The sequence below is a fragment of the Somniosus microcephalus genome, chromosome 4, assembly GCF_052327205.1.
Source record: "Somniosus microcephalus isolate GS21.2 chromosome 4, FLI_Smic_1.0, whole genome shotgun sequence".
NCBI lineage: Eukaryota > Metazoa > Chordata > Chondrichthyes > Squaliformes > Somniosidae > Somniosus > Somniosus microcephalus.
Genome location: NC_140990.1, coordinates 78,240,781 through 78,265,620, shown reverse-complemented (window position 1 = coordinate 78,265,620; position 24,840 = coordinate 78,240,781). Strand labels below are relative to the sequence as shown.

General features: G+C 50.3%; 1 protein-coding gene and 2 pseudogenes across 1 annotated transcript; 1 reads left to right on the top strand and 2 right to left on the bottom strand.

The window, feature by feature from the left end:
• Positions 1-20,445, bottom strand: part of LOC147119306 (uncharacterized) — a 77,614-nt pseudogene extending 57,169 nt beyond the window's left edge.
• LOC147119305 (uncharacterized) overlaps positions 1-24,840 on the top strand; it is a 142,515-nt pseudogene that overhangs the window by 108,260 nt on the left and 9,415 nt on the right.
• Positions 15,339-16,560, bottom strand: LOC147119307 (uncharacterized). Its single transcript, XM_085984949.1, has one exon. The coding sequence runs from the start codon at positions 16,459-16,461 to the stop codon at positions 15,412-15,414; it is 1,050 nt and encodes a 349-aa protein (XP_085841075.1). The 5' UTR covers positions 16,462-16,560; the 3' UTR covers positions 15,339-15,411.

Here is a 24,840-nt window from a genome sequence, read left to right as displayed (position 1 = left end):
CTTAAGCTAGCCAGTTCAATACTGCTTGCGTCTGAATCGGACTCCTGTTCGGCCACCTTGTGTACCTTTGCGTATTTCCCTTGCGGTGACTTCTTGTTGCTGGTCTTCTTCCCTGACCTGCATACTCTAGCTATATGTCCAAGCCTACCACAAGTTCTACATTCTTGGTTTTTAAACCAACACTGGTTCTGATCATGCGTTGTCTTTCCACAACGATAACATTTAACAGAACTCACACCCAATTTGTGTGCACTGAGCTCCGGTGACCGTAGCTGCATTACTGCCGTGCCTCTCGCTGCGGCTTCGTGTGCTGCTGCCATAGTGACTGCCTTCTCAAGCGTCAGCTCATTCTCCTCGAGCAGTCGCTTTTGTGTATCCTGTTTAAATAAACCACACACAAATTTGTCTCGTAGTGCATCTGTCAGTCCCGTTCCAAACTGACAATATTTCGCTAATTTACGCAATTCCAGCAAATATTCAGCATTGCTTTCATGCTGTAGCTGCCTTCTGTCGTAAAATTTAAATCGTTCCGCTAGCATCAGCGGCGTGGGGTTTAGATGATCTTTCAGGACAGTAACAATTTCATCGAACGTCTTATCCGCCGGTTCATCTGGTGATAACAGGTGTTTCAATTGCCCGTATGTCTTCGCACCCATTAAATTTAATAATGTTAGTGCTTTATCAGCCTCACGAATTTTATTGGCCTTACAATAATTTTTAACTCGTTCAACATATATGGCCCAATCTTCGATGTCACTATCAAAGTTGCTAATATTCCCGTATTTAGGCATTGTAGTACTTTATCAGATTTGCAATTTCTCAGATTTTTTTTTTTGCCATCCAAGATGGCGGCTTCCCGCTCTTGCCGTCGTCCTCCGCCCACAAAATGGCGGTTTTCCCGCGCTTGGCGGTCTTCACCCGTCCCCCGACGCCGTCTCCCTTCAGCCCCGAGTGCGGCCCTTATCTCCGCCGCGATCGATGGCCCGCGCTTTTCACCGCGGCTCTCACGCCTTCAGTGTCTGCCGACGCTGCGCCTTTCAGCCCGAGTGCGGCCCTTATCAGGGATTTCGATCGATGGCCCGGCTGCGCCTCGCACTTGAAAGCGGCCCGGCCCTTATCAGTGCTTGCGATCGATGGCCCGGCTGCGCCCCTCACTTCAAAGCGGCCCGGCCCTTATCTGCCGATCGCTATCGCCCTGTACCTCTCTCTTCCCCAGTCCTGTCTTCTACTCCGGTTCACAAGCTGATGGAGGCTTCAGAGTCCTAATGCCTGTCGCTTCCAGTGGGGTGGTGAGTGGTGAGGTTTGAAACCTCTCTTCAACCGCCGTGGAATAACTGCCGCAGGGTAAGAACCTGACTCGTCGCCAGTGTTAAGTATGTGTATTGTATTGAACAATTAACACAAAGACTTAAACGTATAACTCAAACAGGTCTTTACTGGTTGGAGGTAGGGACTATACTGAATACAAGATTACTGCACAGTGCTTATATACTGGTGTGTTCACCCCCGGTATTACGTCTACAGCAGCCTGAGAAAGTAGTACATCTCTTAAGGTGGAACAGGCTTAAGCTCTCTTAAGGTGGAACAGGTTACATACACAACAGTCACGACCCCGAGCGTGATGAGGTCACCACGCCCCCCACGGCACTGCAAGTTCATTCCTCGTGGAGCTACCACGGAACAAGACCTGCGCCACGGTGCTCCTCGGTTGTATTGTCCCCATGCTTCAGTCTTGGAAATTGTTTGTCTGTGAGTATTTAGAATGCTATAGATGATTAGCGTACACTGTATGTTGTGGAAAATGTTTAGTTGTAACTTTTTCTGTCTAGCTGGTTAACTAGCAGCCGTATTCGATACACGATGTACAGGGCTAATTTAAAGAGAATGCCTTCCAGCTTGCTAAATGTAATTCGTTGCCAGATGTACTGTGTTGCCCAGGCGTACCTAAATTTGTGTATACATATCAATTATGCGTCTGTATACTAATGTGTCCTTCCATTTCTGTGTTGTATTTCAGTTTTACAATAAGAATCTTTCAGTAAAGCGTTACAAGAAAAGTCAAGCCTTGTGATTTTATTGGAAGATATCGAGTTGTTCGCTATCTGTCTAGCTCTGCATAGGATCGCGTTGCGAGGGCAGAATAGTAAAAAGACAGCAGCACAGCGGGCTCAAGCACAGGAAGATACCACTCAGCTACCATGAGTCTACGCTCAGGAAAACAATATGCTCTAGAGGAAGTCGACCAGCCAATCGAGAAGAACGAGCCTCTCCCAGCAAACGAGGCCAAGTCACAGTCCTCTAAAGCAGCCTCTAGAACATCTCGGCGGTCCAGCAGACCGTCGTCACCGACAGCTCTCCCAGCAAACGATGCCAAGTCACAGTTCTCTGAAGTATCCTCTAGGTCATCTCGGCGGTCCAGCAGACCGTCGTCATCGACAGCTTCTACAGCCGCCAAAGCACGTGCCAAGGCAAAGGCCACCCAGGCGCAATTGTCCTTCGCTGAAAAAGAAGCTGACCTCATGAAGCAGAGAGCCGACCTCGAAAAGCAGAGAGCTGATCTCGCCGCCATTCTCCACATTCTCCAAAGCCAGAGAGCTGCCGCTGCCGCTAAAGCCGAAGCCGCAGCTTACGAAGAAGATGAGGAGAGCGAACGCAGGGAGCCCAGCCAGGAAACATATGACCTGGAACAGCCCCTCGGCCCAGTGCAACGTACGAATGAGTATGTCCAACAACACTCCAAAGTGTTCTCAAAGGAAACATTCAGGTATCTTGACGTAGAACCAGCTACTCACCCCAGCAACAAACGGCCTGTTTTCGGAGACACTGAGCTTAAAAGAGAAGAAACAAGTAAGACTCACCTGCAGAGACCTCCACAACACTCGGCCAATCCAGCTAAGCAGTCCTCGCCCGAGCCGCAAGGCGCACAAGGCTTCGCCAGGTACCTTACTCGCCGAGAATTATTAAGTTCAGGCCTCCTAGAATTCAATGACCGTCCTGAAAATTATTGGTCATGGAGAGCATCCTTCCTGAGTACCACCAAGGACTTGAATCTGTCAGCCAGAGAAGAACTAGACTTGATGATAAAGTGGCTCGGAGCCGAGTCGTCAAGGCAGGCAAAGAGAATTCGCTCAGCGCACGTCCTCAATCCCACAGCAGGCCTCAACCTGGTTTGGCAACGTCTCGACGACTGTTATGGGACACCAGAAGTCATCGAACATGCACTGCTCAAGAAGCTTGAGGACTTCCCGAAGCTAACCAACAAGGATAATGTCGAGCTCAGAGAACTGGGCGACATTCTCCTCGAACTGGAGTGTGCCAAGGGAGAAGGTTACCTGACCGGCCTCTCGTATTTGGATACGGCTCGCGGGGTAAACCCAATAGTGGAAAAGCTCCCCCACAATCTTCAACAGAAATGGATAGCTAAGGGATCCAAGTACAAGGAGGACAATGGAGTGGCATTTCCCCCCTTCTCTCTCTTCTCCAGGTTTGTCCAACAACAGGCAAGGGTGAGGAATGATCCAAGTTTCACTTTCTCCACCTCCAGCAGTTACGCTCCTTCGAGAACAGAGAAACCCACAAAGGACAGCAACAAAGCCTCTGTGAGTGTGCACAAAACAGATGTTCCAGCCGAACCCTCAGTCAACCAATCCAGTTCTGCTGGGAATGAAGTGGATGACCCAGATCGTCAGTGTCCTATACACAAGAAGCCCCACCCACTCAAAAAGTGTCGAAGCTTTAGAGACAAGCCCATTGATGAGCGCACATCATACCTGAAAGAGAACCGCATCTGCTTCAGGTGTTGCGGGTCGACTACGCACATGGCAAAAGACTGCAAGGCGACAATCAAGTGCCTTGAGTGCAACAGCGAAAAACACATAGCAGCCCTACATCCAGGTCCTCCTCCGTCAACCACCGAGAGTGCCGCGGTTGACAAAGAGGATAGCGGGGAGCAAAGCGAAAGCACATCTTCAGTCACCTCCAAGCGTACAGAGGTTTGCGGAAATGCAAGCAGCCCACGCTCATGCTCCAAAATCTGCTTGGTTAAAGCATATCCTGCAGGGAGAAAGGAGAAGGCAATCAAAATGTATGCAGTGCTCGACGAGCAAAGTAACAAGTCTCTAGCGAAGACGGAATTCTTCAATCTCTTCGACGTCAAGGCCAGCACCGCTCCGTACACGCTAAAAACCTGTGCAGGGACAACAGAGACTACGGGTAGGAGGGTTGGGAACTTCATGATCGAGTCCATGGGTGGGAAACTACAGCTTCCCCTCCCCACCTTGATTGAGTGCGACATGATGCCAGAGGACAGGACGGAAATTCCCTCCCCAGAGGTCGCACGCCATCAGCCCCACCTACAGCCAATTGCCAATAAGATTCCAGCTGTGGACCCGGACGCTCCAATCCTCCTACTCTTGGGAAGAGACATCTTAAGGGTGCACAAGGTGCGTGAGCACATCAACGGGCCCCACGACGCTCCCTATGCGCAGCGGCTTGACTTGGGATGGGTCCTCGTGGGTGGAGTTTGCCTGGGAACAGTCCACAAACCAGCGGATGTCAGCGTCTATAAAGCAAACGTGTTGCGCAACGGTCGCACATCCTGTCTCAGCCCATGCCCAAACAGGATCCAGGTAAAGGAGGACTACGACGACATGACGCAGCATCATAGGTCAACCTCCTCTGCCTGTGAGGAAGAGGCAGGCCCCACTGTGAGCACAGATGGCCTAGGATGCTCAGTGCTTGAAAGGTCCAAGGACGATAGACACAGCTGGGCGGCACCCCTGCCGTTTCGCTCTCCTGGACGCCGTCTTCCGAGTAGCGGGGAGCAGGCTGCGGGGCGCCTCTGCTCGCTCAGGAGAACCCTGGTGCCAGTGTCCACCGACCCAGACATGCCGGCAGTCCCCACCCCAGTGATGCTCCTGACTCAAAAGATGAGTGCTATTTCAGCTCCCTCTGGAAACTTCGACATGGCCGAGCTGCATGGGAAGCAGTGGAAGCAAGTACAGTGTTGTGCAGACACTTCTTGGAAGAGATGGAGAGGAGAGTATTTGCCCACCCTACAGAGCCGTAGGAAATGGACAGAAGACAAGCCGAATGTCAAAGTGAGAGATGTCGTCTTGCTGAAAGACAGCCAAGCACACAAACGAACGGCCAGTGGGACTGGCCGTCAAAACTCTGCCGAGCAGGGACAAAGAGGGTCCGCAAGGTGGAGGTGAAGATCGTCAAGGAAGAGACTGTCAAGGTGTTTCTGAGGCCAGTCTCAGAGATCGTAGTCCTCCTTTCCGAAGAAATCTAGAGAACGGACTCTGAGTGTGTGGCAGCCAAAGGACGTTTTCTTCAGGTTATTTCGTATCTGTAGTGGTACAAATGGAATTGTACCAAGCGGGGAGTGTGCTGTCTCTCCCTCTAACTTAACCTTACTGTATGCACATAACCTACTTATATATGTATAACTTACCTGTTAGGGCCGTTGCCCCTTTAACTCACCGTTTAGGGCCATTGCCCCTTTAAGACGCGCCCGAGCGTGATGACGTCACGCCACGTACAACGTGACGTGCGTCAGGCGGCTGCCGGCCCAACCCGGCTCTCCAGAAAGGCCACCGGCACAGCCTGGCCCAGCGTCTTCGGCCGCATCGAGCAGCCGCCGGGAGCGCCGCTATCTTCCACTCCCGCGGCAAGCACCGGCCCAGCCTGGCCTCCAGCTCCTGCTCCCGACTTAGGCCCCAACGGCCAGCGACGCAACTACCGGCAAACGCGACGACGTCACGACCCCGAGCGTGATGAGGTCATCACGCTCCCCACGGCACTGCAAGTTCATTCCTCGTGGAGCTACCACGGAACAAGACCTGCGCCACGGTGCTCCTCGGTTGTATTGTCCCCATGCTTCAGTCTTGGAAATTGTTTGTCTGTGAGTATTTAGAATGCTATAGATGATTAGCGTACACTGTATGTTGTGGAAAATGTTTCGTTGTAACTTTTTCTGTCTAGCTGGTTAACTAGCAGCCGTATTCGATACACTATGTACAGGGCTAATTTAAAGAGAATGCCTTCCAGCTTGCTAAATGTAATTTGTTGCCAGATGTACTGTGTTGCCCAGGCGTACCTAAATTTGTGTATACATATCAATTATGCGTCTGTATACTAATGTGTCCTTCCATTTCTGTGTTGTATTTCAGTTTTACAGTAAGAATCTTTCAGTAAAGCGTTACAAGAAAAGTCAAGCCTTGTGATTTTATTGGAAGATATCGAGTTGTTCGCTATCTGCCTAGCTCTGCATAGGATCGCGTTGCGAGGGCAGAATAGTTACACTGGGACTAATCTTCAGTTATTTTCATTACAGGCACAATGCAGAGTAAAGATGAGACTTGCATTTATACAGCCTCTTTCATGACCTCAGGACGTCCCAAAACACTTTACAGCCAATGAAGTACTTTTGAAGCAGAGTCACTGTTGTAATGTAGAAAACGCGGCAGCCAATTTGCGCACAGCAAGCTCCCACAAACAGCAATGTGATAATGACCAGATAATGTTTTATTTTAGCGATAAATATTGGCCAGGACACCAGAGATCACTCCGCTGCTCTTCTTCTCAATAGTGCCATGGGATCTTTTCCACCTGAGAGAGCAGACGGGGCCTCGGTTTAATGTTTCATCTGAAAGACGGCACTTCCGACAGTGCCGCACACCCTCAGTACTGCACAGGAGTGTCAGCCTAGGTTCTTGTGCTCAAGTCTCTGGGGTGGACTTGAACCCACAACTTTCTGACTCAGAGGCGAGAGTGCTACCAACTGAGCCAAGGCTGGTACAGCAGCACCTCAACACTGCCTCATCACCCTGCAAGCTTCTGTTAAATAGATTTGCTGAATAAATTTAAAACCAGGTTCTGAGGCGTGATTCTCTATTCACACATCGAAGGTGAGAGAGATGCTGTGGGTCACACGCTAAGTCCAGTAGCTGAAAATGATTAACAGACTGGGTTTTGTGTTTAGTGATCCCGGGTGTGTTACCGATACCTTCCCTGGATACCAAGGCTAGGAGAGGCACTCTGAAATGTTTGGGGAGCTGGGACTTGTCCATGAGAGTAACCGAAGGTATGAGAACTGAAATAATCTAGAGTTCGAAAGGAGGAAAGGTCCAAAATGGAACAGTCGGTAACAGGACATCAATTAGTCTCTGATCTTGGAGAAACAACAAACATAACACAGTGTGTGTTTACACCAAAAGTGCTTTCGTTGACATATATGCAGAAACTTAAACTCCAGCCCAGTTATAGGGGTTAATAACATTGGTAGAAACAAACATAGGATGTGATTAACAGCAGAATCCTACCTCTGCAGTCACTTATGAACTTGCTGGTGTCTCCCCAGGTAAGATGATCGAGTGAATCCCTTCCCACACACGGAGCAGGTGAACAGATTCTCCCTAGTGTGAACTCGCTGGTGTGTCCGCAGGTTGGATGACTGAGTGAATCCCTTCCTACACTCAGGGCAGGTGAACGGACTCTCCCCAGTGTGAACTCACTGGTGTCTCAGCAGGTTGGATGACCAAGTGAATTCCTTCCCACACATGGAGCAGGTGAACAGCCTGTCTCGGCTGTGAGTGCGTTGGTGGGTCTTGAGACTGGACGACAGAGTGAATCCCTTCCTACACACGGAGCAGGTGAATGGCCTCTCCCCAGTGTGAAACTGTTGGTGTGTCAGCGGATCCTTTGCGCTTTTAAAGCTCTTCTCACAGTCAGCACATTTAAAAGCTCTATCAAGGTGAACTCGCTGGTGTATCAGCAGGTGGGATGATTTTGTGAATCCCTTCCCACACACGGAGCAGGTGAACGCCCTCTCCCCAGTGTGAACCCGTTGGTGTGTCTGGAGATTGGATGACTGCGTAAATCCCTTCCCACACACAGAGCAGGTGAATATCCTCTCCCCAGTGTGAACCTGCTGGTGCATTCGAAGATTGGATGACTGAGTGAATCCCTTCCCACATACAGAACAGGTAAACGGTCTCTCCCCAGTGTGAACTCGCTGGTGCTGAATGAGATGAGTTGACTGCCTGAAGCTCTTCTCGCAGTGAGTGCAATTGAATGGTCTCTCGTCAGTGTGAACAAGCTGATGTTTAATAAATTCTGCAGAGATTTTAAAGCATTTCCCACAGTCAGAGCATTTAAAAGGTCTCTTGTCAGTGTGAACTCGTTGGTGTAAATGGAGGCTGGATGACAGAGTGAATCCCTTCTCATACACGGAGCAGGTGAACGGCCTCTCCCCGGTGTGACTGCGTCGATGAGTTTCCAGTTTCGATGGGGAACTGAATCCCTTCCCACAGTCTCCACATTTCCACGGTTTCTCCGTGGTGCGGGTGCCCTTGTGTCTCTCCAGGTTGGACAATCAGTTGAAGCCTCGTCCACACACAGAACATGTGTATGGTTTCTCCTCACTGTGAATGGTGCAATGTTTTTTCAGGCTGTGTAACTGGTTAAAGCTCTTTCCACAGTCAGTGCACTGGAACACTCTCGCTTGGGTGTGTGTGTCTCGGTGCTTTTCCAGTCACACTGATGTTTGAAATCTTTTCCCACAGACAGAACAGATAAACATTTCTCCTTCCAAATTCAAAGGCCGATGATATTCAGATCCTGATGAATGGAGTGACTCTGTCAGATCTCGATGTGATGTTTGGTTTGAGTTTGCGGTGTGTAAATGCTGCCCTTCTCACAGCCTTTAAAATGAGTTTACAAAAGCCATCACTGAGAGTCCAGGATAGAAATTGACAAGATTCTCTCCTCCTGGTTCCTGGCCAAGGGGGCCGCGCATGCGCCCTGCTGCCCTCTGAGCCTCTCAAGATGGCGGTCGTTAACCCGGGCCTGTCACCAGGGGAAAGCCCCACAGCTGCCGCCCCGCTCGGGGCAAACGCCCGGCCCGGAGGCTCATGTTCGGGGCCTCAGGCCCACCCCGGGTGTTTGTGAAGCGGATAATGTTGAGTGTTTTAATAATGGGGCCTGGGGCCGCACTCGGGGTGTGAGCAGCCCGCGTCCCCCCAGGGTTCATTAACCCGCTCCCTGAGCTCCCTCACCTGATGTGTCAGCGGCTGCTGCCAAGGTCTGCGCATGCTCAGCTCACACTGCCCGGGTGATTGACAGGAGCTTGCACCAATAGGAAGAGCGGGGTGGAGGTGGGCAGAGCGAGCGGGCGGCGATTCCTCCAATCAATGGCGGTGCAGCAAGGGGGCGGGACCTGGTGAGCAGCTCAGGTGCGCTGGGGCCGATTGTGACGTGCTGTCCCCAGGTGAGAGCAGCTCAGTCAGCACAGAGCTGGGGCTGGAATCTGGGAGAGGGGTCACAGTCAGCATAGAGCTGGGGCTGGAATCTGGGAGAGGGGCCACAGTCAGCACAGAGCTGGGGCTGGAATCTGGGAGAGGGGTCACAGTCAGCATAGAGCTGGGGCTGGAATCTGGGAGAGGGGCCACAGTCAGCACAGAGCTGGGGCTGGAATCTGGGAGAGGGGCCACAGTCAGCACAGAGCTGGGGCTGGAATCTGGGAGAGGGGCCACAGTCAGCACAGAGCTGGGGCTGGAATCTGGGAGAGGGGCCACAGTCAGCACAGAGCTGGGGCTGGAATCTGGGAGAGGGGCCACAGTCAGCACAGAGCTGGGGCTGGAATATGGGAGAGGGGCCACAGTCAGCGGGCCTGGCCAAGGGCCAGAGCCACAGCAGCTTCAATAAAGAAGATTATTTAAAAACAAATTTCCTGTAGTTTCAGAGACAGCCTTGGTCACTGCAATAATTTCTTAAATGTTTAATAATTAAATCAAAAGCATCAAAAAGGAAGAGAGTAGCAAAAGTAAATAAAGACTTGCATTTCTATAGCGCCATTCACGACCACCGGACGTCTCCAAGCGCTTTACAGCCAATGAAGTACTTTTTGAAGTGGAGTCACTGTTGTAATGTGAGAAACGCGGCAGTCAATTTGCACACAGCAAGCTCCCACAAACAGCAATGTGATAATCACCAGATAATCTGATTTTGTTATGTTGGTTGAGGGATAAATATTGGCCAGGACACCGGGGATAACTCCCCTACTCTTTTTCGAAATAGTGCCATGGGATCTTTTACATCCACCTGAGATGAAAGACGGGGCCTCGGTTTAACGTCTCATCTGAAAGACAGCACCTCTGACAGTGCAGCACTCCCTCAGTACTGCACTGGAGTGTCAGCCTAGCTTTATGTGCTCAAGTCCCTGGAGTGGGACTTGAACCCACCACCCTTTGACCCAGAGGCGAGAGTGCTACCAACTGAGCCACAGCTGACAACGTTGGTCCCTTAGAGGTCGAGACAGGAGAAATTATTATGGGGAATAAGGAAATGGCAGAAACGTTAAACAAATATTTTGTATCTGTCTTCACAGTAGAAAACACAAAAGCATACCAAAAATGGTGGGGAACTGAGGGTCTAATGAGGGTGAGGAACTTAATGTCATTAATATAAGTACTAGAGTGTTAGAGAAACTAATGGGACTAAAAGTCGACAAATCCCCTGGACCTGACGGCCTACATCCTAGGGTTGTAAAAGAGGTGGCTGAAGAGATAGTGGATGCATTGGTTGTAATCTTCCAAAATTCCCTAGATTCTAGAATGGTCCCAGCGGATTGGAAGGTCGCAAATGTAACACTGCTATTCAAGAAAGGAGGGAAAGAAAAAACAGGGAACTACAGGCCAGTTAGCCTGACATCAGTTGTTGGGAAAATGCTGGAATCCATTGTTAAGGAAGTGGTATCAGGGCAATTAGAAAATCATAACATGATAAGGCAGAGTCAACATGGATTTATGAAAGGGAAATCGTGTTTGACAAATTTATTAGAGTTTTTTGAGGATGTAACTAGCAGGGTAGATAAAGGGGAAACAGTGGATGTAGTATATTTGGATTTCCAAAAGGCATTCGATAAGGTGCCACATAAAAGATTATTACACAAGATTAGGGCTCATGGGGTTGGGGGTAATTTAGTAGCATGGATAGAGGATTGATTAATTGACAGAAAACAGAGAGTAGGGATAAACGTGTAGGGGGTTTCTCTTGCTCGTTCTGGTCTCCTGCCAGGCTTCGTGCAATAATTACCCTTGAGTGGTTCGACCCACTCCCCCTACGGTTCTAGACCTTGGACTTAGATGCAGAGAACAGCAGTGCAGAGAAAGGACTCAATAGACCAGGTTGAATAGCACGAAATGGATGCTTTTATTTTTAAACAGTTTGAAGCATTACAAAATACATGTCATAGGCACAGATTAAAGTAACTACAATCATGCACAAATTTATGAACTTGACTCTATGGAAATGGGGAACACACGGCACATCGAAAAAGGGAAAACACATTATGATTACCCTTAACTCCCTCCCCTATACCTGAACTAAGTTTCGACCTGGGGAACTTGGGATCATGCTCACCACTCTCAAAATCGCGAAAAAGGGGGTTCGCAGCCTTTTGGCACCGCTTTCCGTCGTCACGTGGATTTGGAAACTTCTGGCGCAGTCGATATTCTCTCTCTCGAGGCGGCGGGGTAGACACAGCCTCGATGAGCGCTCGTCAAGGTTGAAGATCCCTAAGTCTGTTGTCGATTTTGGTTCATGGAGCAGACCAACAACCAGATGGGATGTTGAGACACGGAAGTGTCAGGCCCGGAATGTCCTTTTTCTCCGGCCTGGATCGTCGGTTTTCCAGAGGGTTTCTTCTCCTTCGGCCTGGGTTGTCGATGATGTCCCGACCCCAGTACCCGGGCTACCCTCGTCGTCTTCCCGTCGTCACCGAGCCTTGTCTGGCTGAACACCGACCACGTTGTCTTTTCACCGAAATTGTCCGTCCGAAGCGTCTTTAAAAAGACGAAGCGTCTTCATCGATTCCGAAGCTACCGAGGTAGAAGAGGCGCCGATCCTGGCACCGTCCGTCCTTCGTTCGTCCGTTCATTCCGTCGATCACTCCGATAACGTCGATCGTGTTTCCTCCGAATGTTGATCGCCCTCCGAGTTTCCTCCGATCGTTCCTTCGAGAAGAAGCTGTTTTTTAGATGGACTTTCAATCCATAGTTATACTCTTTTGGGACAGTCTTATCTCCCGCCAAATCATAGTCCTGTCTTTGTATTAATTTTGGCGGGCAGAAATCTCTGCAGGGGCGCTTTGTCGTGTAACGGGAGCCGGTGATAACTTAACTGGCCTTCCTGGCCGATAATGTCTTTTTAAGTCTTTTACATTGTCATCGCGACTCGGTTCGCATATTGATCGGTCCGGAGATTTTCCTTGATGGCTGTTAAACGGTTTCCCCTTTGTACAATAAATGGGTATAAGTGTTTTTGCATTGTCCACCCATATCTTGATGGGCCCCATCCTGTACTTAGAATCCATTGAATATGTATGCTGTTTCCCTGAGTTTCGGTTCCCAGATACTGGCTTTCGCGGGCTTACTGTCTTCAATCCACAAGCCTGTCTGGCTTGCAGTAACAGAAATAAAATGGTCCAGAAAACTGATCACGAGGCCCGGCGGCCATTTTGTATGCCCTTTTATCAAAGGTTTTTCTGTGCAAGCTTACTTTAGTCAATAAACAGTCTTATTTTATCTGGTTTTCTTGCGTGATTATTGCTGAAAATTTCGAATCTTACAAACGGATCTTTTTCAGGTTGGCAGGCTGTAACTAGTGGGGTGCCGCAAGGATCAGTGTTGGGGCCTCAGCTATTTACAATCTATATTAATGACCTAGATGAAGGGACCGGGTGTAATGTACCCAAGTTTGCTGATGATACAAAGCTAGGTGGGACAGTGAGCTGTGAGGAGAACACAGAGTCTGCAAAGGGATATAGATAGACCAGTGAGTGGGCAGTAAGGTGGCAGATGGAGTATAATGTGGGGAAATGTGAGGTTATTCACTTTGGTAGGAAGAATAGAAAAACAGAATATTTTTTAAATGGTGAGAAACTTTCAAATGTTGGTGTTCAGAGAGATTTGGGTGTCCTCATGCAAGAAAGACAGAAAGTTAGCATGCAGGTACAGCAAGCAATAAGGAAGGCAAATGGCATGTTGGCCTTTATTGCAAGGGGGTTGGAGTATAAAAGTAAGGAAGTCTTGCTACAGTTGTACAGGGCCTTGGTGAGACCACACCTGGAGTACTGTGCTTAGTTTTGGTCTCCTTATCTAAGGAAGGATATACTTACCTTGGAGGCGGTGCAACGAAGGTTCACTAGATTGATTCCTGGGATGAGAGGGCTGTCCTATGATGAGAGATTGTGTAGAATGGGCCGATACTCTCTGGAGTTTAGAAGAATGAGAGGTGATCTCATTGAAACATACAAGATTCTGAAGGGGATTGACAGGGTAGATGCTGAGAGATTGTTTCCCCTGGCTGGAGTGTCTAGAACACGGGGTCATAGTCTCAGGATAAGGGGTCGGCCATTTAAGACTAAGATGAGGAGGAATTTCTTCACTCAGAGGGTTGTGAATCTTTGGGATTCTCTGCCCCAGAGGGCTGTGGATGCTGAGTCTTTGAGTATATTCAAGGCTGAGACCGATAGATTTTTGGACTCTAGGGGAATCAAGGGATATGGAGATCGGGCGGGAAAGTGGAGTTGAGTTCGATGATCAGCCATGATCTTATTGAATGGTGGAGCAGGCTCGAGGGGCCGTATGGCCTACTCCTGCTCCTATTTCTTATGGACTTTTAAAAGGCATTTGATAAAGTACCACACAAGAGACTTACTTGGAAAATAGAAGCACATGGAATTAATGGGCTGATGGTAATTTGGGTATAATTGGCTAAGGGAGAGGAGACAGTGAGCAGCGCTGAGAGATGTTTTTCTGACTGGAGGGAAATATGCAGTGGGTTCCCCCAGGGGTCGGGATTAGGACCATTGTTTTTCTTGTTATATATAACTGACCTGGACTTGGGTATAGGTGTACAATTTCGAAGTTTACACATGATACAATACTTGGCAATGTAGTAAATAGTGAGCATAGTAGTAGCAGACTTCAGGAGGACAGAGACAGACTGTGAAATGAGCAGACACAAGGCTGATTAAATTAAATGAGGATAAGTGTGAAGTGATGCACTTTGGGAGAAACAACAGGGAGAGGCCGTATAATCTAAATGGGACTAATTTGAGGGGGTGCAAGAGCAGAGGGACCTGGGGGTCCATAATCACAAATCTTTGAAAGTGCCACGGCAAGTTGGTGAGGCGGTTCAGAAAGTGTATGGGATACTTGGCTTTGTAAATAGGGCCATTGAATACAAAAACAAGAGTTACACTAAACCTTTACAAATCACTAGGAACACAGGACAGGAGGAGGCCATTCCGCCCCTCAAGCCTGTTCCACCATTCAATGAGATCATGGCTGATCTGCGACCTAACTCCATACACCTGCCTTTGGCCCATATCCCTTAATACCTTTGGGTAACAAAAACCTATCAATCTCAGATTTAAAATTAACAATTGATCTCGCATCAATTGCCGTTTGCGGAAGAGAGTTCCAAACTTCTACCACCCTTTGTGTGTAGAAGTGTTTCCTAATTTCACTCCTGAAAGGTCTGGCTCTAATTTTTAGACTATGCCCCCAGTCCTAGAATCCCCAACCAGCGGAAATAGTTTCTCTCTATCTACCCTATCTGTTCCCCTTAATATCCTGAAAACTTCGATCAGATCACACCTTAACATTCTAAATTCCAGGGAATACAACCCTAATTTGTGTAATCTCTCCCCGTAACTTAACCCTTGAAGTCCGGGTATCATTCTGGTAAACCTACGCTGCACTCCCTCCAAGGCCAATATATCCTTCCTAAGGTGTGGTGCCCAGAACTGCTCACAGTACTCCAGGTGTGGTCTAACCAGGGTTTTGTTCAGCTGCAGGGTTTTGGCCTCAGCTGGAGTCTTGTGTACAGTTCTGGGCACCACACTTTAGGAAGGATGTCAAGGCCTTGGAGAGGGTGCAGAGGAGGTTGACCAGGATGGTACCATGGATGAGGGACTTCAGTTATGTGGAGAGATTGGAGAAGCTGGGATTGTTCCCCTTAGAGCAGAGAAGGTTAAGAGGAGACCTAATAGAGGTGTTCAAAATGATGAGGGGTTTTGATCGAGCAAGTAGGGAGAAACTGTTCACTCTGGCAAGTGGGTCAGTAACCAAAGGTCACAGATTTAAAATAGTTGCTCAAAGAACTAGAGGGGAATGAGGAGAATTGTTTTCACACAGAGGGTTGTTAAGATCTGGAACGCACCATCTGAAAGGATGCTGGAATCAGGTTCCACAGGAACTTTCAAACGGTAATTGGACACGTACTTGAAGAGGACTAGTTTGCAGAGTTCTGGGGATAAAGCTGGGGTTTGGGACTAAATTGGTCAGCGCTTTCAAAGAGCCGGCACAGACACGATGGGCCGAATCACCTCCTTCTGTGCTGTTAGATTCGATGATCAGTGTGAAGACGCTGGTGTCTCTTAAGGTTCTTAGAGCTTTTAAAGCTCTTCCCACAGTCAGAACATTTAAAGGGTCTCTCGTCAGTGTGAACTCGCTGGTGTGACAGGAAGGTGGATGACTCAGTGAATCCCTTCCCACACACAGAGCAGGTGAACGTCTTCTCACCAGTGTGGAGGAGCCGATGTCTCTTCAGATCCCCGGAGCTTTTAAATCTCTTCCCACAGTCAGAACATTTAAAGGGTCTCTCGTCAGTGTGAACTCGTTGATGTGCCACCAGGTTGGAGGACCGAGCGAATCCCTTCCCACACACGGAGCAGGTGAACAGTCTCTCCTCAGTGTGGAGGAGCCGGTGCTTCTTCAGATCCCCGGATGTTTTAAAGCTCTTCCCACAGTCAGAACATTTAAAGGATCTCTCGTCAGTGTGAACTCGCTGGTGTCTCTGCAAGGTGGATGATTCAGTGAATCCCTTCCCACATTCGGAGCAGATGAATTTCCCCTCCCCAGTGTGGAGGCGCTGATGTGCCAGCAGGTGGGTTGACTGAGTGAATCCCTTCCCACACACGGAGCAGGTGAACGGCCTCTCCCCAGTGTGGAGGAGCCGGTGTCTCTTCAGATCCCCGGAACTTTTAAAGCTCTTCCCACAGTCAGAACATTGAAATGGTCTCTCATCAGTGTGAACTCGCTGGTGTCCCTTCAGTTCCCCAGGGCTTTTAAAGCTCTTCCCACAGTCAGAACACTGAAATGGTCTCTCCCCAGTGTGAACTCGCTGGTGTGTTTGCAAGTGGGATGAACAAACAAATCCCTTTCCACACACGGAGCAGGTGAACGGACTGTCCCTGGTGTGACTGCGGCGTTGAACTTCCAATGCAGGTGGGGAACTGAACCCCTTCCCACAGTCCCCACCTTTACCAGTTTTCTCCCCGGTGTGATGGTGCATGTGTCTCGCCAGGTCAGGCAATCGGCTGAATCCGCGTCCACACACCGAACACGTGTGCGGTTTATCATCGCTGCGATCACTGCTTTTTCCTTCCATGTGCAAAGGCCGATGATATACAGGTTCTGATGAATGCAGTGACTCTGTCAGATCTTGACGTGATGTTTGGTCTGAGCTTCCCGCCTGTAACTGCTCCACTTCTATAACCCTGTAAATTGAGATCAGAAAAGGATCAGAGGCAAACTGTTGTTTAATTTTCCTCTTTCCGAACCTAGGGGCAGTGAAGCTGATTTTCAGGCCCCAGCTGCTGCACAGGTTGGTTGAAAGAATCAGCAGTAATGGTGGCTGTAATACCCACAAGCCCCGGCGCTCCAGAAAGTGCTCTGTTGACGCTGAGTCCCGCGCATGTGCTCATAGCCCCCGCGCTCTCCCTCCTGCTCGTCAATCTCCCGTCCCGATCGGTCCGCAACGCGCATGCTCAGCACACAAAACCCCACGGTTGGGACACTGGGCGCGCATGCGGAGCTGCAACATCTGGTATGCATGCGCGGATCAGGTGGGGGCGAGTCGGTGTTTTGCCTCAGCCGCCAGGGAGGTGCGCATGTGCAGGACGACCCAACATTTTTCCTGTCAGCAATCACTCCCTCGTTTCTTTAATAAAAACAGAAAATGCTGGAAATACTCAGCAGGTCAGGCAGCATCTGTGGAGACAGAAACAGAGTTAACGTTTCAGGTCAATGACCTTTCGTCAGAACTGCTTGTTCTTTAGTGTCAGCCAGTGACTCATAGAAACATAGAAACATAGAAACATAGAAGATAGGGGCAGGAGTAGGCCATTCGGCCCCTCGAGCCTGCTCCGCCATTCAATGAGATCATGGCTGATCATCCAAATTCAGTACCCTGTCCCTGCCTTCTCCCCATATCCCTTGATCCCTTTAGCCTTAAGAAATATATCCAACTCCTTCTTGAACATATTTAATGAATTGGCCACAACTGCCTTCTGTAGTAGAGAATTCCACAGGTTCACCACTCTCTGGGTGAAGAAATTCCTCCTTATCTCTGTCCTAAATGGCTTACCCCTTATCCTTAGACTGTGACCCCTGGTTCTGAACTCCCCGGCCATCGGGAACATCCTTCCAGCATCTAGTCTGTCTAGTCCTGTTAGAATTTTATAAGTTTCAATGAGATCCCCTCTCATTCTTCTAAACTCCAGCGAGTACAAGCCCAATCGACCCAATCTCTCCTCATACGTCATTCCTGCCATCCCAGGTATCAGCCTGGTGAATCTTCACTGCACTCCTTCCATGGCAAGAACATCCTTCCTCAGATAAGGCGACCAAAACTGCACACAATACCCAAGGTGTGGTCTCACCAAGGCCCTGTACAACTGCAGCAAGACATCCTTGCTCCTGTACTCAAACCCTCTCGCTACGAAGGCCAACATACCATATGCATTCTTAACCGCCTGCTGCAGCTGCATGCTTACTTTCAGCGACTTGTGCACAAGGACACCCAGGTCTCATTGCACTTCCCCTTCTCCCAATCTATTGCCATTCAGATAATAATCTGCCTTCCTGTTTTTGACACCAAAGTGGATAACCTCGCATTTATCCATGTTGTATTGCATCTGCCATGCTTCTGCCCAATCACCCAACCTGTCCAAATCATACTGGAGTTTCTTGGCATCCTCCTCACAGCACACACGCCCACCCAGCTTTGTGTCGTCTACAAACTTGGAGATATTACATCTAGTTCCCTCGTCCAGATCATTAATATACATTGTGAATAGCTGGGGTCCAAGGACTGATCCCTGCGGTACCCCACTAGTCACTGCCTGCCACTCGGAAAAAGACCCGTTTATGCCAACTCTGCTTCCTGTCTGCCAACCAGTTCTCTATCCAAGTCAGTACCTTGCCCCCAATCCCATGTGCCTTAACTTTACACGCTAATCTCTCATGTGGGACCTTATCGAAGCCTTTTGAAAATCCAAATACACCACATCCACTGGTTCTCCCTTATCTATTCTACCAGTTACATCCTCAAAAAAATTCCAGTAGATTAGTCAAGCACTCAGTGGGTAGCACTCTCGCCTCTGAGTCAGAAAGTTGTGAATTCAAATCCCACTACAGAGACTTGAGTACAAAAATCTAGGCTGACACTCCAGTGCAGTGCTGAGGGAGTGTGGCACTGTTGGAGGTGCTGGTTTTTGGATGAGATGTTAAACTGAGGCCCCATCTGCTCTCTCAGGTGGATGTATAAGATCCCATGACACTAATATGATAGCAAAATACTGCGGATGCTGGAAATCTGAAATAACAGAAAACACTGGAAAAACTCAGCAGGCCAGGCAACGTCCATGGAGAGAGAAAGAGAGTTAATGTTTCGGGTCGAAACCCTTCTACACAACTTCTGTGGAAGGGTTTCGACCCGAAACGTTGACTCTATTTCTCTCTCCACGGATGTTGCCTGGCCTGCTGAGTTTTTCCAGCGTTATCCATGACACTATTTCGACAAAGAAAGAATTGCATTTATATAGTGCCTTTCATGACCACCAGACGTCTTGAATTGCTTTACACCCAATGAAGTACTTTTGAGGTGTAGTCACTGTTGTAATGTGGGAAAGAGCAGGGGAATTATCCCCGGTGTCCTAGCCAATGGTTATCCCTCAATTAACATAACAAAATGATAGATTATCTGCTCATTATCACATTGCTGTTTGTGGGAGCTTGCTGTGCACTAATTAACTTCTGCATTTCCTACATTACAACAGTGACTACACTTCAAACAGTACTTCATTGGTTGCAAACGTTGGGACGTCCGGTGGTGGTGAAAGGCGCTATATAAATGCAAGTTTTTCTTTCTTCACTGGTCTCACCAGCGACCTCTTCTGGCTGATTGACAGCCGAGAGTCCGCGCATTCGCACGCGGGACGGCGGTTTGTGCCGAGTCCGGCACAGCGACCCCTCCCGGTCACTAAGGGTAATAACCGCGCATGCCCAGAGGACACCAACCCCCTCCCCCACTCGGAGCTGCGCCTGCGCACTCGGAACCTGTCAGACAGAGTCGGCGCGGGGCATTCCGGGGAAGGCCTTGGTGTCGGTTACAGAGTGGCGATCGGTGACGCAAAGTGAGTTTTCTCCGCTCCGATTGGGTGGAGAATCGCGCGGGGTGGGGGGAGGGGTGGATCGGGAGCGAATAAAGAGAAATAGAAAAACCTGAGAGTCCGCGAGACCCCGGACCGAGCGGCGTCAGTTGGACGGAGCACGTGATCTCCTCGGGGACACGTGACCCGGGCCCACAGCCTGATTGACGGGAGCTTCCGACCAATAGGGAGCGAGTGGGGTGGGGTTGGAGGAGTGAGCCGGCGGCGGGTCCTCCAACCAATTGGGGAGCCCGAGGGGCGGGACTAGCGCCGGCTGATTGTCTGATCCGCAGGGCAGCGAGTTTCTCCAGTCCCTTGTTCAGGGCCGGGGGCCAGTGGAGGCTGTGGGCCTTTATTCCCCTTATTGGACACAAGGCTCTTTGTCTCACAACACACTGGCTCAGGTTTTAATAGAGACTTTTTAAATTCATCAATAAAAGCAGATAAAACCCGTGCTTCTGTGGAACAAACTTCCTAATATTTTATAGAATCATAGAATGGTTACAGTGTGGCGAAGCCACCAAAGGACTCAGAGCAGTTGTACATAATTCCTTTAACAGCATTGTAGTTATAACCTGTGTCTGTACCTTTAATTACTCTGTTTAACTGTACTATGTCTAGTTACCTTTACAGCGCGGTTTTAACGTGATGACGTCATGCCGTTAGTCACGTGGCCCCCCAATGGCGGGAAGAACGTGATGACATCATGACGTCATCCAACGGACCAGCCTAGCAGTCCTCGTGGAGTCTCCAGAGAGAACAGACCTACTATCAACGTGTTCCAGCAGTTTCCAGTCTAAACCAGTTTAAACCAGTTTTGTTTCATTAAAATTCTTTGTTTTAATTGCCTGAGTCGAACTCAGTCTTTTCGCTCGGAACCTCCGTTCCTACATTGGTGACCCCGAATTCTACGAACGTTTTCTCGTGGAAGATTTCGTCATGGATACGAACGCCATGACCCTGAAACTGCCACAATTCTGGGAGCAGCAGCCAGCCGCCTGGTTTATTCAGGCTGAAGCTCAATTTGCAATTAGGAACATCGTCGCGGATTCGACTCGGTATTACTACGTGGTCTCCGCCCTCGACAGCGCCACAGCCTCGCAGATCGTCAGTCTCCTCGATAGCCCACCGGATTACGGCAAGTACGATACTCTAAAGGCACGGTTGCTCCAGGTCTTTGGCCTCTCAAAGTCGGAGTGCGCTCGCAGACTTCTCGCTATGCCCGGCCTCGGGGACTCCAAACCGTCTGAGCTCATGAGCCAGATGCTCACGCTTTTGGGTGCTGAACTGCAATGTTTTCTCTTTAGAGAATTGTTCCTCTGTCAGCTTCTGGAACCGGTACAAACTGCCTTAGCCAGCTCTGCGATCACAGACTGCGCTGAACTCGCGGCAGAAGTTGACAAAATATTCACGGTAACCCAGCAATGCTGCGCAGCCACGAGGCACCCAACCCCCACAGACGCGACTCCAGCTCCTCAGGTGGTGGGCTGGTGCTGCTACCACACCCATTTTGGCGCGAAAGCCAGACGCTGCCGCCCTCCCTGCAGTTTTTCGCCCCAGAAAATAACAACAACAAATCTCCCGCGGCCTTTTTCGCAAAGGAGGACCAGGTCTAAAGGGTGCACCGCGGCCGCGATGTCCGTTGGATCGTCAGGGAAGCTCCTTTACATCACATACTCCCTATCAGGTCGTCATTTTCTCTGTGACACCGGCTCACAATGCAGTATCCTCCCCGCGTCGAGGCTGGACCTCCAAACCGGGGCCCACGGCCTTCCCCTCGAGGCAGCTAATGGTGCGGCCATTCGTACCTTCAGAAAGCGCCGGGTCCAACTGAGCTTCGGTGGTCAGCGTTTCTTTTGGGAATTCATCACGGCCAAAGTCTCGCAGGCCATCCTGGGGGCGGATTTCCTTTGTGCGAACGGGTTCCTCGTCGACGTCCGGCACTGCCGTCTCATCAATGCGGCCACGTTCAATTCGATCCCCTGCCACCGCAGCACTGCCGTGTCGTGGTCCGTCGCCTGTGCGTACCCATCGTCAGATAAATTCACTCATCTCCTTGGGGAGTTCCCGGAGCTCACCAGACCAACATTCTCTTCCTCGGTCACTAAGCATGGTGTGGAGCACCATATCACCACAACGGGCTCCCCGGTTTACGCACGGGCCCGAAGGCTGGAACCCGGCAAGCTCGCAGCGGCAAAGGCAGAGTTTGACACAATGGAGCGGCTGGGAATTATTCGACGATCGAATAGTCCCTGGTCTTCGCCGCTCCACATCGTGCCAAAGCCCGGTGGCGGTTGGTGTCCCTGCGGTGACTACCGACGTCTGAACGACGCTACTACCCCCGATCGGTACCCGATCCCACATATACAAGATTTCTCGGCCCATTTGGTGGGAAAGTCCATTTTTTCTAAGGTCGACCTCGTCCGCGGGTATCACCAGGTCCCCGTTCATCCGCAGGACATTCCAAAAACCGCTGTTATCACACCGTTCGGGCTTTTCGAGTTCCTGAGAATGCCATTCAGTTTAAAGAATGCAGCACAGGCTTTCCAGCGGCTTATGGACTCTGTGCTCAGTGATCTCCCGTTCATTTTTGTCTATCTTGACGACATCCTCATCGCCAGTGCTAGCGAGGAGGAGCACATCGGGCATCTTCGTACTCTCTTCACACGCCTTAGCCAGCATGGCTTAATCACCAACCCGGCCAAGTGCCAGTTTGGCCTGCAAATCATCGACTTTCTGGGACACCGTATCACTTCGGATGGCGGCGTCCCCCTAGCAACGAAGGTGGAAGCCGTCACGTCTTTTCCGTGTCCGCAGCCCGTCAGGGCTCTACAGGAGTTACTGGGAATGGTAAATTTCTACCACCGTTTCATCCCCAAGGCGGCTCTACTTATGCAACCTTTGTACGAGGCCCTCAAGGGCAAATCTGGCAAAGACACAGTCGGCTGGACAATTGAAATGGACCAGGCTTTCGGGAACACCAAGAGGGCCTTGGCTGATGCAACCATGTTGGCGCACCCTCTTCCAGGCGCCACCATTGCCCTTACTACGGACGCGTCCGACTACGCCATCGGGGCAGTGCAAGAGCAATGGGTCAATGGCACGTGGCAACCACTGGCGTTTTTCAGCCGTCAGCTGAGAAAAAAACAAAAGAAAATACAGCACATTTGACCGGGAGCTACTGGCACTTTTCCTGGCCATCCGCCATTTCAGGTTTTTGTTAGAGGGACATCCTTTCATGGCTTTTGTCGACCACAAGTCGCTTACCTTCGCAATGTCGAAGACCACAGCTCCGTGGTCGGCTCATCAGCAACATCACCTGACGTACATTTCAGAATTCACGACGGACATTCAACATGTGTCTGGTAAGGACAACCTCGTGGCGGATTGTCTCTCCCGTGCGCCAGTCCAGGCAGTTCATCTCGGTATTGATTACGCTCGCATGGCTGAGGATCAGATATCGGACCCAGAGGTTCAAGCGTACAGATCCGTCCCGTTGAGTTTTCAACTGGCCGACGTCAGCTTTCAGGCCGCGGGCACAACGCTCCTTTGCGATGTCTCCATGGGCGTTCCTCGACCCATCGTACCAACCGCGTGGCGCCGGACGGTTTTCAACGCGATGCACGGGTTGTCGCACCCGGGTATGCGGGCTTCACAGCGTCTTATGTCAACAAAGTTCATCTGGAAAGGTATGCACCTGGACGTCCGGGACTGGGCCAACACCTGCGTGGTCTGCCAGAAGGCCAAAGTCCAGCGACATGTCAAGTCACCACTAGCTCCGTTCGTTGTTCCGGTGCGTCGTTTTGACCACGTGCACGTGGACCTCGTTGGGCCGCTGCCACCTTCCCGTGGTTTTACTCATCTCCTCACCGTGGTGGACCGCACCACCAGGTGGCCAGAGGCAATTCCTTTGGTTTCCACCACCTCGGCGGACGTCGCTAGAGCCTTCATCTCCTGCTGGGTCGCTCAATTCGGCGTACCGGCAGACATCTCCTCCGATCGCGGGCCACAGTTTACATCGGAGCTTTGGAACGCTGTAGCTCAGGGGCTTGGCGCCAAACTTCATCGCACCACCGCCTAGCATCCACAGGCTAACGGCCTGTGCGAGCGATTCCACAGGTCGCTCAAAGCCGCCTTACGGGCCAGTCTTCAAGGTGCAGGATGGGTGGACAGGCTTCCTTGGGTCTTGTTAGGTCTTCGCACGGTGCCCAAGGACAATCTCCAATCTTCAGCGGAGTTAGTTTACGGCCAGCCACTCTGAGTTCCTGGTGATTTTCTTCCTTCTTCCACGGAGCCATGGTCCACCTCTCAGCAGCTCATCTGCCACCAGGAAGCAGCCCAGTATTTCGTCCCGGTGCCTACTTCCAACCACGGCCTGCAGAATTCCCACGTACCGGCGGAGCTGAAGAGCGCCGAATACGTCTTCATCCCTTCTGAGTCATCAAACCAGGAGACAAGTCTTTTGCTGTCGACGTCGGCGGTAAACCAGATCACATTTCGGTGGACCGCCTGAAGCCGCCTCATTTGGACTTAGACAGCCCAGTCGTCATCGCTGAGCCACCAAAGCGTGGCGGCCCGCCTGCAACCGCAGTGCCGCTCCGACTGCTTCTGCCCGCCAGTTCAACTTCACCCGCCGCACCAGCTCAGCCACAGTCGCCAGCTAGCTCGACCACCAGTCATCAACTTCCTCTGCCTGGCTATCGAAGTCGATCGGACAAACTGGTCAGACCGCCTCCTCGTCTCACGTTTTCTGTTAAAGACAATTCTGGGGGGCGCATGTGGCGGAGCCACCAAAGGACTCAGAGCAGTTGTACATAATTCCTTTAACAGCATTGTAGTTATAACCTGTGTCTGTACCTTTAATTACTCTGTTTAACTGTACTATGTCTAGTTACCTTTACAGCGCGGTTTTAACGTGATGACATCATGCTGTTAGTCACGTGACCCCCCAATGGTGGGAAGAACGTGATGACGTCATCCAACGGACCAGACCAGCAGTCCTCATGGAGTCTCCAGAGAGAACAGACCTACGATCAACGTGTTCCAGCAGTTTCCAGTCTAAACCAGTTTAAACCAGTTTTGTTTCATTAAAATTCTTTGTTTTAATTGCCTGAGTCGAACTCAGTCTTTTCGCTAGGAATCTCCGTTCCTACAACAGCACAGAAGGAGGCCATTCGGCCCATCGAGCCCGTGCCGGCTCTCTGCAAGACCACTTCAGCTAGTCCCACTCCCCCGCCCTTTCCCCGTAACCCTGCAAATTTCTTTACTTCAGGTACTTATCCAATTCCCTTTTGAAAGCTGTGATTGAATCTGCCTCCACCACCCTTTCAGGCAGT